At 30.0% G+C, this 17,222-nt stretch overlaps 1 protein-coding gene across 1 annotated transcript; it reads left to right on the forward strand.

The window, feature by feature from the left end:
* The first annotated feature begins 1,445 nt into the window (after positions 1 to 1,445).
* On the forward strand, positions 1,446 to 16,707 carry LOC147072111 (trehalose transporter 1-like protein). The gene is made up of 2 exons (XM_085946680.1): positions 1,446 to 1,598; positions 15,134 to 16,707. The coding sequence occupies exons 1-2, from the start codon at positions 1,520 to 1,522 to the stop codon at positions 16,495 to 16,497; spliced, it is 1,443 nt and encodes a 480-aa protein (XP_085802806.1). The 5' UTR covers positions 1,446 to 1,519; the 3' UTR covers positions 16,498 to 16,707.
* The last annotated feature ends 515 nt before the right edge of the window (positions 16,708 to 17,222 follow it).

Here is a 17,222-nt window from a genome sequence, read left to right on the forward strand (position 1 = left end):
ATCGATTAAGCTTAGACCACGCCAGTGCTTCTTCTTATATAAATGTTTTTTTTTAAATTATTAATAACCATGTCCTTGCTATTTCGTACAAGGTGGTTGTTGGTAATTTTGAACAATCACAAACAAACATCCAGGTTTTAAGAAAAACACATTAATATTGTGTCCCGGGTACCGGGATCGAACCCATAACTCTCGGATAGAAGGCCAGCATCTTACGCACTGCACTACGAGAGCCGCCTGATTTTTTATGTATGTTTTATGGCTTAAACTATATTCCATATACCGAATTTAATTAATTGAGTTTAATACCTAAAAATAAATAAGGTTTAATTTTACCGAAGAGAGGTGAGAACAATAATTCAATAATAATTATAACTTAGTTCGAAGATGCAGAATGGCAAAACTATGTACTTATACTAATGTCATGCGCTGACATAGTCACAAGACGTTGCGTTTTTACCTTTCTATGCCCTGTGCAAGCGTCTCATTGTCTTCCACTTCCTAGGGGAGAAGTATGACGAAGTTAAGGTGAAGCCATTACTGAGCCTTTTTTAAAGAAGCACCTAGCGGAAAAATACGAAACTTGCAATTTGAGATTTTTTTTTGATAATTTACAATTTAAACTGTATTAATTAATGAATATGTATCTGAAAACATTAAAAAGAAAAATATCTTTTATTTTAAGTTAAAGATAAACTTACAATTATTGTAAAAAATGTAATAAAATGTGAATTTGTTGAATCGGACCGCACCCTATTATTACATATATTTTATGGTCATATTTATTATTAAAATTCAGTTTATTAAGTTTTATAAGCATCACCTAAGAGATTTTTGACTAATTCATATTTTTAATATTTTTATATCTATTTTAAAAAACATCGAATTTTATAAAAAATATAAATGTGTATAACTTGAAATCCTTTTATTTATTTTTTTTACCTACCTACTTCTGACCCCATATATTTTTATACAACATTAAAAGTATTTTTTTTTATCAACACTATAGTTTAACAATTAATTAATATTTGCAGTGCTAATAATATTATAACTTGTGTATCAGTGAATATAAATAAGCAGAGAGCTGCAAACATCACGTCTGCTAAGATTTTTTGCAAGTTTTTGGCAAACATCACGTACTACTTACACCAAGTAAAAATATTGAATATATTGTACACGTGTTCATACCGCTCTTGTTGGATCGTCGAAGTCTGACTCTAAATATTATTTGTTGGTAGAGAGACGCTGTCAAGTATAGTAGTGCCCATGCAAAATTTCGAAGGTGTCTGAATCACAATAATATAACTTATTCAACGCACGGCTAACTCAACCTTTTCTAAAGGCCATCATTGATAATTTTGTCAGATATTCCAATTATTGCATTGAGCCTACTGTACAGCGAATATAATCCGTTGACAGTTCCCATTGTCTCTCAAATCGTTGGAACCAGTACCGAGTGCAAGTGATTGATATGTTTAGTGTATTTTTTTTATTTGACTTTTAAATTATTTTAGTTAAAATGACAATAAACAGTGTTATTCTCGCATCATTTATAAGGAATAATAAACAATGGCCGCAATATTTAGCCGTTTTTTCAGGTAAATCAAAAGCATATATTACAGTTTAAATCAATTAATTTAATAACAACTCATTCAGTACATAGTAAAATAAAAGTAGCAAGCCTAATTTATTTCAATCTAGTATACTGATTTTTCATTTAATAACTACAACTTTCTCCTCGTGCATACGTAAACTACGTTGTCTCATAGTGTTAATTTTGCTTACTATTTTAACGACATTTTGTATTTTAACACACTATTATAAATATGTATTAATTTCAATAATTACGTAGTAGAATTACATCTTACAATAATATTAAATTACAAAAAAATGGTTTTATTAGTCGACAGCTATCTTGTAAAATAATTATATTGTTCATAATAAGTACAGGTTGACGAAAACTTTATTGTTTTATTCGTGTAATGAAATAAATCATTTCTCTATTTAATAATTGTATCATTATTATTTAATTTGAATAATGTATACTATTGTATGACACCCACGGTGGCCGCGCGGCATAAGTGTTGGACTATCACGCCGTGGGTCTCAGGTTTAAATCCTGGGTCTGGCAAGTACACATATTGTTTTTCAATTTGTGTGTGAGTCAGGGTATGGACCTAATAGGTTGAGCAAGTGCCTGACATCCATTTCTCGTAAAAAAACAAAATCTGTTAATACAAACGTCTACCCTGTGAAGGCCCATAATATGATCCTATTAGGATCGGACATGGTCGGAAAAAAAATGTATATCATTCATATCAGTTACTAGATAAAGTAAAGAAAATATTGCAACTTCGTCAAACATGTTCTTTAATAATATGCATAGTACAATATAGTCACGACAATAGAAATAACAGATACTTACTTCAATATGTAATTATAAAATACGAACTTCCATGTAAGTATATACTTATAAAATACATGTTTCAATATGCATTTATAAAATATATACCTACCTCAATATACTTACAATATAAACTTAATAAAAAACCGTAATGTCGTAAAATAAGGAATAAGCATAGGTATATTCAATTATCCAGGTTTTGAATATTGTGGTCCTCTTTCAATGTTTATTGTAAGTCCTTTTGTTATTAAAGTAAAATGTAATACTTATTCGTAGTTTCCTCCTCATTTAGTTATTATATCATCAAGACATGCAATCTATTATTGAAAGAAGATTATCTACTTTTTTTGTTTTTTTATGAAATGTGTCATTATATAATATTATGTATAATAATCATTTTCATTTGTCAAAGGTAAAATAAACATTAATATTACGGATTATCGGAATATAATTGTATTTTAATTAGAAAAATATTGTGAACAATAGTCCATTGCCCTTAAATCAATGTGTGAGACAAAAATAGGTAGGTAGGTATGTAAAATGTCATGAGTTATTAATGACAACCTGTTGTTGAAGCCTTCAACTTGATTCGTGTTAGAGTAGCCACACTTTATTCATAGCGTTTGCGAGGTCGTTTGAGCGGATTAGCGGTGCATGGAGAAATTACAAATTTTGTAGGTACCTACCTACTTAATTATGACTATAATGTACCAATCTGTATTTAAAAAAAAAAATCGTACCTAAGACCACAGAAATGTACATTTATTATTAATCAAATATTGGCAAGAGAAAATACGTTAAACCTAAAATTTGATCTTGACACCGTCCATGAACCAAGATTAGTAGTATTTTTAAAACCTTGACTAAAAACTACAAAAGATCGTCGCCAATATTAAAGTAATTTGAAATAATACCGTACAATCTGGTTACCGTATAGTGATTTCCAAACTTTATATTACTACGCCTCCCTTTAAAAAAATCTATTCGTGGCGCCACCCCCCCCCCCCCCCTTCCCGTCTATTTAATACACACACCTTTACAAGTAAGCAATACAAAAAAATAAAAAAACTTACCTAATTGACAAAATAATAACAAGGTTTTACTATATTTTTAATGCGATTGACGTGCTTGTTTATTAGCATAAACTTTATCAGATCTAGGTGCATTGAGGAGAGTGCCACTCGTATCTTTTTTCTGCTTCTAAACGGGTTCGATATTTGGATTTCATTGCAGTTAATGCAGAAAATTACGTTTCGCATACATATGATGTTATGAATGGTAGCAGTACTTGCATTACTTTGCTTGACAAAGTATTATTTTCTTCACTTCGATTCAACCGAAATTTAACTATGATTTCACTCTAAAAAATTTTTTTCAAAGAAGTACCTATCGTAAGATAATACTATCATTTTTTTTTTCTTTTTAAATAGTACAATCCAAATTCATCTTCTTATTTATTGACAAATGGATTCTGTATTCACGCAAACTTTGTAAAATCGAGATTTTAAAAATTGTGTGAAAGGTGCATTAGCAAAACATCCAAGTATTTAGTAAAGAGATTTTTGTTTGCTTAAATAATAACTCAAAAAATCATTTAAAAGTGGAAACATGTCGAACTTTTTTTTTCGTAATTTTGATTTCCATAGCTCCATTTTTTATGAATGCTTTCACTTTGTCTTTTTGAATCAGTGAATGCATTTGTGGTCCTTGCAGTAATTTATTTAAAACACACAATTTTCAGAAAACAGATTTGCTTTTTCATTATGATTGTCATCAAGATAAATTGCAATCTTTTAGAGTTCAAACACCTTTTGAATCACTTTTGCATGAGACACCCAGCGCACTCCACAATAGTCTGCAAACTTGTGGTTACATTAATTTCTGTTTAACTTTTCGCACCTTCCTTTCACTAGAAATAGCTTCCGTTGATGTATATTGTTAATTTTGCCGTAATTTATCTATAACTTAACTGATAAACCATATTAACCGGTGTTTTTATTTATATTATTTAATTAATACGATGTTTATGGATTCAATTCCCATTCCATGCGAAATATTCTTATTTTTCTAATAGGCAGTGAAATGGTATGTAGGTATGTGAAAAATAGATGTGAATGGTAAAACGAAGTGCGACAAAAATATGATTTGGGTAATTTCCCCACGCCCTGATCACTCCAGGAAACAGCCACGCAAACGCCATGCCTAGATTTGCTACTACACACAAACGTGTTGTTCTAATGCCAATTAAATTTAAATAAAATGAATGTAGTATTTTATTGAATTGTAAGCAAGTTTCTGTTCATACGTGCTGAATTCGCATGCGCAAAATACTTACACGTAATATTGTGTCTTAAACATTGTATTAAGAAAGGTAAGATATATTGCGACATAGAGAGCTGAAATGAAAGTGAGTGATGCTGTCGAAATAGTCAGTTACTTTACCATAAGTACCTCTCTTTTTTTCTTTCGTAAGCAAAAAGCAAAACATTACCTTATCAAACTATATAATAAAAATTAAAATATATGGAAGTATTGCGCATGTTACTGATGTCTTTGTTTTAAAGAAAAATATTAATAATTATTACTTATCGCATAGTTGTATTACACATTCTTTCGTTGTTCATTTTAGTGACAAGCGATTGTTTTAATTCTTAAGAAAATCATTTTTTTAAAATTATCGTTATAAAATATGAATCTAAAAGATTATTTACTATTGTAATATTATATCCATTAAGTGTAGGTAACCGAAAACGTCTGTCCTTAGTTGACAGTTATTAAAGGGGTGTAACCAATGGTGTAACTCGTATTTATATGGAATTTTCCTCAATAAGTAGTTATTTAAACGAACTGTAATCATTTCGGAACCATATAATGCTATTAATAATAAAGTTTTCTGCTTAAGGCGATACCTCTACCTACCAGAGGTACCAAGCGGGAAAATACTAAGCTTGCAATTTGAGACATTTTTTTTGATAATTTACAATTTAAACAATTCCGATCCCTCCTTAGATTCATCACTTTCAACTCCTGACTCCTCAGTTTCTGCAGAGTTTCAGTACACGGGTACAGGGAACACTGAGTGTAAGAAGTATTCATGTCATTAAATATAAATGACGGCAGAGCAAGTCAAGATTCGTTTTATTTACTAAAACTCTTTCTTTAAGCACTAAGGTGCATGGTTGCTACATCAGTCCCGTGCAGCATCAAGGACAAGGAAGTGTGGCACTAAATTTTTTTCATTCTGACACGTTTATATCGTCATAGAAGGCGGTCGTGCACAAACCGCGGCTGTATATACATGGCGGGTGGAGATGGGGAAACTCAAATCATTGTATTAATTAATAAATATGTATCTGAAAATATTAAAAAGAAACTATTGTTTATTTTAAGTGAAAGACAAACTTACAATCTTTAAAAAAATGTTATAAAATGTGACCTGTTAAAGGATCCATTACATATTATTTTATGGTCTATGGCCTATGCTAAAGGCGTCATACTTAATTGCGACACATTTTAACTAATGGTTTTTCATACCATCTGTAAGTAGCGCTTTCCAAATTGAGCTACTATTGGCGATCGGCTTTTGTATTTTAAATCAAAGTAGGTAGGAATTACTTTAATTACTAACGACGTCACGGATCACTCCAAGATTGTTTTGATGTAACTTACTTGAACTTGCTAATAATTTTTAATTACTATGTATTGTTTTTTTTCACAAGATTTAAGAATGTAACATTCTAATTATTGAACATACATAATTTTGAAAACACTTCTGAGTTAATATATTATAACCAATAGAAAAAATCTTTTTTTGAAAAAAGTAAGGCCCCGCAGGAATCGAACCTGCAATCTCTCAGGTATCGCACCCATGCACATAGACTACTGTGCTAAAAGCGTCATACTTAATTGCGACAAATTTTAACTAATGGTTTTGAATACTCTCTGAAGCGCTTCCTTGTGTTTTTGCTTTATGTGTTATCAATTGTGACAAATAGATTATTAGGTTTATTCGGTTTTAATGTCTGGATCGATGCTAGAAAGAGCTACTCGTAATTTAAGATTAATAAATTTTAAAGACGAGCTATTTGTTAATAGTAACCGTAAACTGACCATTATTGTACCTACACAATGAAATCTTACGGCACTTCTCCTAACCGCTCGCGATACACCGATTGAGAAACTCTGATCTAGGGTTAAGTGGGAATATGCATATCATATATTAGCGAAAACATGTTTTTTAAGTAATTTGTGAAAAAAAATCATATCCTACCCTCTATTTTAGGGTGAAATCATTTGAATCCGTTGTCAATTATGTGATTATGATGATTCAGTCACATAAAAGGCTAGTCACTATGGGTAAATTAACAATAGCGAATAATTCTGTAACTATTTTGGTAATAAATTATATAAACATGATTGCACATCTAAATAGTTTTGTTGGTGGTCATGGCATATGTCAATGAGGATGTACGTACGGCATGGATAGAAAACAATAACAACCACAAATTATTGATCTATGAATAATATTATGAATTAGCTTGTCATACTAATATTTGTACCACAATTCATAAAGACATAGCTATGAGCATGAATAGGTATGTAGTGTGGTTTTATGTATTGTATTCCTACACAAGATTTATAAATGCTGTTTTGTACAATACAATAATTATATCACCGGATTCTCATCACGAGGTTTAAATTTTGAATAATATTATAGGTTGGTAATAGGCCAACAAAAAATATATAATTTTAATTAGGTAAGTGTGTAATTTTGCTATGACACCAAAATATCCGGAATGTTGTCATAGGTGTTATAGATATTAATACTGAAGTTTTTTTTATATTTTCCTAATTATCTGTCAATTACTCACTCAAGCATTGGGTTAAATTCCCCCTCAACCATTTTGAAGGAGGAAAAAATATACCTAAGAGGCCTCGCTCACATACTCCAAACAGGCCGGCTATGTACACACTCTCTATCTTTGTGATTTCCGTTTTGTATATTATTATAACTCTTATTACTCTAAAACAACATTATCAGTTTTACAAGTCATTAACTTTACATACTGGGGGTCCTGTATTCGATTTCTGGTATGGTTATCATAATTAATCCATGTGATTTTCTCAAGCCTGTATGTTTATGTAGTTATTATTGTCACCGCTGTTGTATTTATTAATTTTAACATTACAGCCTCCATCATTCAACACTATTAGTGCAGGATCCAATAGACTTTTCGTATACATAATATGCAGAACGCATTCTGACAATTGGAATAGGTTTTAGGGGTCACAAAGATATATAATGTCGAAGTTGCCAGGCGATATTAGAGGTCAATTTTTTTTTTGTTGAGGTTTTGATTTTTTTTCTTATAACCCACCAAAAATAGTTCTGAGTTCTTCAATAACACCAAGACCGAATCATGGATTAATTGAAAATGCAATAATTGTACCATGCCATCGGCATGGTCGTAGAACGGTTCGTCGAAAAATAAAAATGGCGGGTAGTGCAATGTATTAAAAATTATCGATTCTTAGGATCCTTCTTGGCTTAAATTATTTTATTTAGTAGCATTTTTGTATAGAATCACCCAGATTGGTTTCTTTACTATATCTATGCATATGACATTAGTTTTAGTATTATGGTTAATCCAGAAACAGTGTAGGTTGCATATATAGGTAGGTGAATAAATGAAATAACGATAACCACTAACCACACTAAGTACACATTTATTAAAAGAGAGAAACAACAAGTCAAGTGTTCAAACTAATTTAAGTATCATGATCACAGTTTTTACAAACACTACTTACCTATTTTCACAATGATAGATATACATGTCAAAGCCGATTTATTATAACTACATGATAATGTACGGTAGTTAGAATTACATTTGCATGGTTTAACTAAATAATTTGGTAGAGGTTCATTCGTCATTTGTCTTGGATACAAATTATTTTCTAGTAACTCATAGCCATGTTGTAGGAAATCAATAGGCTCAAATAGTGGATCAGATGAGCTTTTCCATAAAAATAATCTTGTGCTGAAGGCCTTAAACAGTGTAAATACTTATAATATGTAAGCCTTGGAGATTGTCCCTTCGATGTGGTGGATTAATTGCAAAGATTTTTTTTGTGAGCCCTCAAAATAAATTACAGCTTGTTAAATTTATTTGCGCCTATTTTCGACTATCGCCAGTTATTTAATTTATGTACCAAGAAGATTACTTTCAGTTAGGTTAATTATTGTATTTTGTTAACATATAAGACAAAATGAAAATTTCTTGGATGCATTTGACATGATAAATAATTATTTTACCTACATTACATATTTTACGAATTATTAATAAACTCATATATAATTGTATTGTGTGTCATTGAAAGTATTTTTTTCTTTCGTCTTATTACCCACTTTTCACTTGACAACGAAACCTGTATTGATCGTATCAATTTGTTAAGCCAAGCTAGTTGGGCTGGTTTCTAAATGTACCTTCGAAAAGAATATTCCAAAAAGTTTTAAAGCAATTTATCATAAGAATCAATGGCCTTCGAAGGGCTATGACCTTGATACATGTTATCAGATTTCAAAGTAATATTCGCAATAATATAAATAATATTATTTACATTCTGTTAGAAAATCAATAATTAGTCAATAATGTGACTATTGACAATGCTTAAGAATTTCGATTTATTACGCAAAAAAATACAATATACAAAGAATGATAACCTAATCCGTGCCTATTTATTTTATTATAAGTATTATAAATTAGTACATAAAAGTGGGTACTTATTAATTTAAATAATCTGTTACTTAAAAGTACTCAAAAAATCTCTAATCTTGCATTGGTAAGAGTAAAGACTATCTCAAGTATTTTTTCGAATTAAATAATGTATAACTGTCTTTTCCAGTACCATGTATGCAAATAATATTCTTATGTTTTTGTTACATCATACATACCTAATTGGCGTTAGAAGAAATTTTTACAAGATAAAAAGAACTTTTTAAATAGGTACTTACAACGTTTTTAAATTTTCTGTTGAATCATAAACTTGACTTGACTAGCTTAAACGATCAAAAAAATTTGTACTTGGTAGAAATAATACTGAAATGTCATATTGATTTCCATATCAACGTACTTATATATTATTAATTTAGTTGCTAGACCCCAGACCTCTAGCAACCAATAATGATGTCGAAATAATTTTTCATACAACACAGAATTAACTGAAAATGAATTCAATTCTACTTACATAAAGATGGCTAAAAGTTCTGATATATTCTAAAAGTTTCAAATGTCTAGCTAGTCGGGAAGTTAGTTAAAAATCGATTGGAAGATTTGTACCAGACTAATAAGAGTACGAGCTAAGAAAAACGTAAAAGTGAAGAGACCTACGCATAATTATTTTACGTTCGTATTTTTTTCTGTGCGTATACCTAGGGCCCCGGTGCACCTACCTATCACCTATGACCAAGGCCAACTTTAATCAGAACGTGGCATTGAATTATGAATTACGATGGTAGTACTAGTAATTATATCTGCTCGCAATGAATGATCGATTGCAATTTCTTTGCTATTAATTATTTAAATATGCAACAACCATAATTTTCTACAAACAGTTTACCACATTGCATTCAAAGTATGAGCAACAACAGATACTAACATCAAAGATTACAGTTTCGTGACACGTCCTATCTACAGTGGGCCTTGGTTATGACCATTTCCTCTTCTTTCGTAGATCTCTTCCAGTACCTAATTATTTTTTGATAGATAGACGAGGTCATTAGTAAATGTAATTTTTCTAATAATTAAATAGATGTGAAGCATAGGCACACATATAATACCGTGTGCAAATTACAAATAACCTTGATTGTTTTTCTTTCGCAATAAAACAATAAGGTACCGTATTGTATGCTATGTAATAAATAATAATATAATAATACTTCAGCAATCTCTAATTCTGAATAGTAACGTAATTTGACAAGCAAGATTTTAAAATAAAATCCATATTGAGTTACCATCAATGCAATAAATTTAACTACAAAGAAAATAATATATAATAATATTATGTAGTATGTTGTAGGCCGAGTAAGTAATAAAAGATGTCAGTGTAAATTAATACGGTAGGTATTCCAGTTGAATCTTTTGACTTGAGTGATTTGTTAGGCCATCCTCCCACGGCGCAATTGAAGTCCGACGGAACTGAAACTAAAATTCCAGCCAGTATCTAGCTAATGTATTTCAATGGCGGCTCGCTGACGGCGAGACTGGAATCTCTCAGCTTCAAAACGGTCGCGAAGAGACGCGACATGCTATTTGCGCGGTCTCTGAAGTTTCCAGTCACCGTAAAACAGTGGTACCAACATCATTAGATTCGGTAAAAAATCATATTTTCTTACCAAAATTGGCCGCACTGCGAACATGTGTCATGTTTTAAAAATCATTAACAACCAAAAACGTAAAAAGTACAAGATAAGCAAAATTGAAATAATTTAATTCTATTCGAATAAACGCAGCAGCGTGCGTGTTGTCGGTTTTTGTACAAAACAGCTGATGGTTCAGTTTGACAGTTTGAGGTTATGTGATTAATATTTCAAGTGGTTTCAGTAGCGCCGTGTGCGAAGCATCACATTGGCCAGTTTATGAATTCCTTCACAAACCATTTCTGTCAGATTTCAGTTGCGCCGTGGGAGGAGGGCCTTAGAGATAACTAATTTCTCCATATTAAAATCAGAGCGACAAACAGCTGACCTATCGGTTATATTAATTAATACTGTAAATTGACTGCCCTAAACTATTAAACATGATACAGTTTCGTGTCACCACTAGAAAGTCAAAAAATTGTGAGCCTCTTCACGTTGATAAGCAAACTTTATTTATTCTTCAATACCAAGGATTCATTCTCGTTGGAATAGTTTTTCTATTGACATGTTCAATTCCTTTATTGGGCATTGAAGCACTGCTTTGAATTAATGATATTTTTGTTCATAATATTTTGGTGTGCTGATTTTATTGCATTTTTTTTTCATTTCTATTATTTTGTATAATACTGTAAAAATGTATAATGGTACGTTTTATATTTTAACTGACGCTGATATTTTAATATTATTGTTCTTTGTGCTATGTTTTACTGCTGTATATTATATATAAATTTTCTTTCACAGCTACATGCGCCGTTTATAAATAAATCTATATTATGATGTCCTACTTTTAAATAAAATGGCAATGGTAAAATAATTATTCATTATAATTTGTCACTATCACGTAAACAATTGTTTTCTTCTTACGAATGGTAATTCCCGCAATTCAAACAATAAAAATATCTTAGAACGGTATATTCGCAAATGCAACCGCAAAATATACTGATCGGATATAAGTCGTTAAAAATAAATGCTCTCCAATTCTTCCATATTGCGTTAGTGACTTGAGTCGAATAGTTACAAATTTACAAATGTACAAGTTACAAATGTAAAATAAGATTTTAAAAATATATGAATTAGGTACTAAGTATTTTAATTACTATTAAACAAATTTATAAAAAAAACAGCGCTTTCATTAGGCACATATTTAAAATATTATTAATAGACCGAACCCGGAATATCTTCATCCAATAATGTTGCAATCAACCATAATATTAGAATCGGCCATTACGCCTGATTAAGACAATTCTGAAGGACAAGGCCATGGTCAAGATAGTACACCGTTTTTCGTACGAATACAGCTATTCAACGTGACAAAACTGCTTAATATAATTACTGATAAACAATAATTATCAGTGCCCTGTAATAATAATAAATTTACATCCAATACACGCCTCACACTACAATAGTATTATCGAATGCAAAAATATAAATTCTGAAAAAAAGTGTTAACTATAACCCAATTAAAATGTCATAATTGCAAAACAACGATATTTATTTCATTAGCATTTTAGACATGAATTAATACATTATAATATTATAAAAAGGCATACATTTTTAAGCAAGTATTGATTATGGTAATACTTACCATCTTTTTTAACTTGCTGTTGACATTAAATAATTGCCACTACTTTAATAAAATACTTGCTGTTTTGCCTTAATACTTGCCAATATTATTGAAGCCTTATAAAAACTAGCCTATTTTGTGCCAGTATTTAAAAATATTATTAAGTACATAGTTTATCTTAATAAACCTAATGTTGGTAATAATTAATTATCATTTTATTCTAAATGTCGAAACTTCGAGATATTTTTTTTATATCGCTCTGATATGTTTATTTAATTAACCGGAGTAACAGGATTGTTATTTTATAAGTGAACTTGTTTTTTAAAAGGTACATAATATGATATTACTATTACTTTCAAATGAATTCATTATTTTTCTATTATAATATAATACAATGATTGTTTTTATTAAATCAAAATCCTCTCCTTAGGATAAAAATATCCTACACGCTGCTCGCCGTATCAACGATTGAAGTAAATACCTAGTAAAATCAAATCAATAAAAAAAATATGCGTAGCTAAGTATATAGATATCAATCTACAAATCTTGATTTTTAATGAGCTACCTATGTAAATGGTTGCCTGGGGGCATACGGGTTTTAAATCGGTAGGCATTAATTGGCAACGTAAGACGTAGGTATTTACTTAATTTATGACAAAACATTCTTTTTTAAACTACTCACCTATTTTTATGAAACACCATTATTTACACAAAAATATACCATTAATGTTCCATTGTGTAGTTTAAGATAGGTACCTATATAGTATACTACTTGTACAATAAACGTCGTTTTATTAAAATACTTTTTTATTCAATACCTACTGAATTTTCACAATTTGACAATATTAGATTATTATTAATTAAAACAAATTATTTTGAAACTCTCCAGAAAATATACATATTAAAACAATCTAGAAAATGGTAGATGAAGTGGGACTCGTTCATTATCCATGTGTGTTTTTATCGATTAAGGTGCGGATTAGGCGAACTCAAAATATAAAAACCCTTAGGTACCCAAACAGTGAAATACGTAAGGTTAGAATATACCGTAGGTAGGATTCCAATCCCGGGATCGCGAACTATTTTCGATACCTATATTTGTAAACATAATCCCGAAACTTTCGGGATTGATTTTTTTATCAATTTTTATCGAAAATAAAATAAAAACGAAAATATAGAATAGAAAATAGAAAACATAACAGAAAAAATACTTTTAATAACAAATAACTACATTAGAAATAAACTGATTTTGAAATAAAATTGCTGAATAAAGTTTGATTTATTACTCATATTGTGTAAGTTGCCAATTCATTTTATTTTTTCACATGAATTAATAAAAATGAGAAAGATTGAAAACAACAATGCTTTGCACTTTTAACAAAGTGTTTCCACCATGATCTTATTAGTATTATGTCAGTTTCATATTTGGCTGACTAATTAGATTTATGAAGCGGAAAGGCCATAAACCATGATTTACTTTACTATGTTAAACCTCGCTAACCCATTAATTATGTCTTCACTATCAGAAACAGCAATGTCATATAATATGTAAACACTAAACACAATATTGATTTTACGAAATTTTATTAATGAAAATCGTTAAGATTTGTAATTAGTAAACATAACTTTAAAATTCCACGTACTATGTGTACGATGCAGGTAACATCCGTAAAGTGGATTTAAGAAATATAATAAATAAATCAAGACACATTTAGTTAGACGTTTCAGCCATTTACACCTAAGCTGTCTTCTTTTTATAGAAAGAAAACCATATTATTCAGAATAATGTTTTAATAACTTAAATCTTTAATTTTTTTCAACACAATTTTTTATTTTAATTGAAATTGTATTTTATTTGTTATCTTTTCATAAATAAATAAAACTGTTTTACTTTCACAATATTATTTATATTACAATATTATTTACTCCATTAAACCTATGTATTTCCAAGATTGAACGTACACAATTTTAATAATAAATGTCTTAAATAGTATAATTAATTATACTAGATTTATTTTTGACCGATTTTATCAATGTTATTTGTATGTTATATAAATTTAATATTAACTATGGGAAAAAACGTCAATCCCGGGACCAGCCCGGGATTGTCATATTGTAATCCCGGGATCAAAATTTTGGCTCGGTATTGGATTCAATAACTGGTGGGTTTAGAGTGATGGACACGCGACGCTCTGTATGATTCTAAGAAAATTAAATAAAAACTATAAATATATAATATACTATTACATACCGAAATTAATTAATATTGAGAATGACACATAATAATATTAGTAGTTTATTTTTTTATGTAAAAGTACGTGTATGTTTGAATCGTTTTGTTATGGGCCCGTTTGACACTATTTACTATACCTACACATATTTTTATAATTTTGGTACAATTTAATAATTATTATATGACTGCTCTCGAGGCCTCCTTTTAAATATGTTAACGATTAAATTGCATCATCTGCGTCGAAGGGAAAATTGTATCTGAATACTAATTTAGTTGAATTATAAAAAGTAGATATAACTAACACTAACGTATAATTAAGTTCCTTCTGTAAATTACCTTAATTTACAACAGTCTCGCGGCTAGCTACTTGCTATACACATTCAATACTAATATCTCGATATTTAATTATTTATGTATTCAGCTTATGTGAACATATTTTTTATAAAGACAATATTTTCAGGAAATAATAATTATATAAAATTTTATTCAATAACAATAAATTATTTCTTTTTTCAGCTGCTCTGTCGTCCTTCTTAGTGGGAATCTGCTTCGCATGGTCGTCGCCGTCCTTGGCCATTCTCCAATCACCTGACACTCCATTCCGCATAACAAACAACGAAGCGTCATGGATTGCGTCACTGCTACCTCTTGGATCTGCTTTCGGAGCCATGATCGGAGCAGGGATGACGAGATACTTCGGACCCAAAAAAACCATTCTCTCAACCTCACTACCATTCTTAGCTGGTTTTATTTTAATAATATTTGCTAATGGCGCTACTGTTATTTGTATTGGACGATTTGTATCTGGAATTGCAATAGGCTTTGTCTTCACAAGTGTGCCAATATACATTTCGGAAATCGCAGAAAATAATAACAGGGGAGCTTTAATGGTTATCTTTACAATAATGATAGCAATTGGTGGACTATTTTTAAGCTCGTTAGCTCCATATGTTACCCTTGGACTTAGTGCTACTGTATCGTCGATATTTGCTGTCCTATTATTTGTAACATTTTTATTTATGCCTGATTCTCCATATTTTCTTATACGATCCGATAAAGAATCTGAAGCAATGCTTGCTCTGAAATGGTTTCGACGATATAACGACGAGCATGCCTTACAATCTGAAATAGATATTATAAAAACATCTATGAATGATTTAACATTTGTGGAACGTTTGAAACAGACAACAGTTCGACCGAATTTAAAAGCTTTGTTCATTATGTTTATGATTATTTTTGGGCAACAATTCAGTGGCATTTTACCTGTTGGTTTTTACCAGGAACAAATTTATCAAGCTGCTAACATTCCTTTTAGCCCAGAAGTAGCTGTAATACTTTCTCAATTAGTGGGGATTGTATCAGTATTTGTGTCGATATTCATGGTAGATTGCTGGGGTAGAAAACCTCTACTTCTATTATCTACAACTGGCTGTGCCATTTCAACAAGCTTTCTTGGTGTTTATTACCAATTGGATTATTTGCATGAGTCGTATCCATCAATTAAATGGATGCCCGTAGTTATTTTAAATGTATTTACACTATCATTTTCTATCGGAATGTCATCCATTCCCTACACTGTAATCGGAGAGCTCTTTTCATCAAGCTACAAAGAAATCGCTATTTGCATTATGTCCATCACCGGTGCTTTAGTAGGGGCATTGGTAACTAAACTTTTCCAGATAGTCCGTGATAATTTCGGACCCCCAATAGTATTTTACGGAATTTCTGGTATCACAGTATTTTTTCTTATTATAATAGCAATATTTTTACCGGAAACGTCAAGAAAAAGTTTTTTAGATATTCAAAACATGTTGCTTGGTATCAAATCAGATGCAAATGATAAAGATGAAAAAACCAAAAAAACCTCATCGAAAATATAGAAATTATTGTAAATATGAGTTTTTTAGATACCCATACACTTAAATACCAAATTATACAAATCGTATATAAATAGTAAGTATGTAGGTAGGTATCTAATTATGTTTGCGATTTAAAATTTTCATAATTTTATATACTTGGATAGGTAGGAATGCATCTATCCACTTCTATTTTATTTAAAGTTATGACATTTTCATAAATAATGTGTATTATAAAATGTGTCGTATCGTTTTGTCATTTATATGGTTTTAAGTAATATTTTGCGCCTTGATAAATAAAAATAAATACCTAAATGATTTCTTAGGTACATACATAATATCTGAAGTTGCAATCTATTAATTTTAAGATGCTTATATTTTCATTTATAAAGAAGGATATAGGTATTTTACTACCATCTCTATCCTAACCAGTGTGTTGAAAATTAACAATATATACAGTATTTTCACTTTCAAGTATAAATAAAATTATTAAGGTAATATAAATTTGATTCGTTCGACGTTATTTATTTTATTATTTAGTTTTAATAATAACCTTATATTAATATTATTGTGCAATGTTTGTTTGCTAGTGCCATCTAGAGTCTTGGTGATGTAGAAAATTTGTGATGTCTTCGTGATAAAATTTATTTTTAGTTGATTGTTATAATATCAGATGTCTCTAGTATAAGCAAAATAATATTGTTGTGAATTTAATAATCATTAATTTATTATACGATAATTCAACAAAA

Source organism: Rhyacophila brunnea, unplaced genomic scaffold (genome assembly GCF_057557595.1).
Source record: "Rhyacophila brunnea isolate RB1 unplaced genomic scaffold, BYU_Rbru_1.0 scaffold_2, whole genome shotgun sequence".
NCBI lineage: Eukaryota > Metazoa > Arthropoda > Insecta > Trichoptera > Rhyacophilidae > Rhyacophila > Rhyacophila brunnea.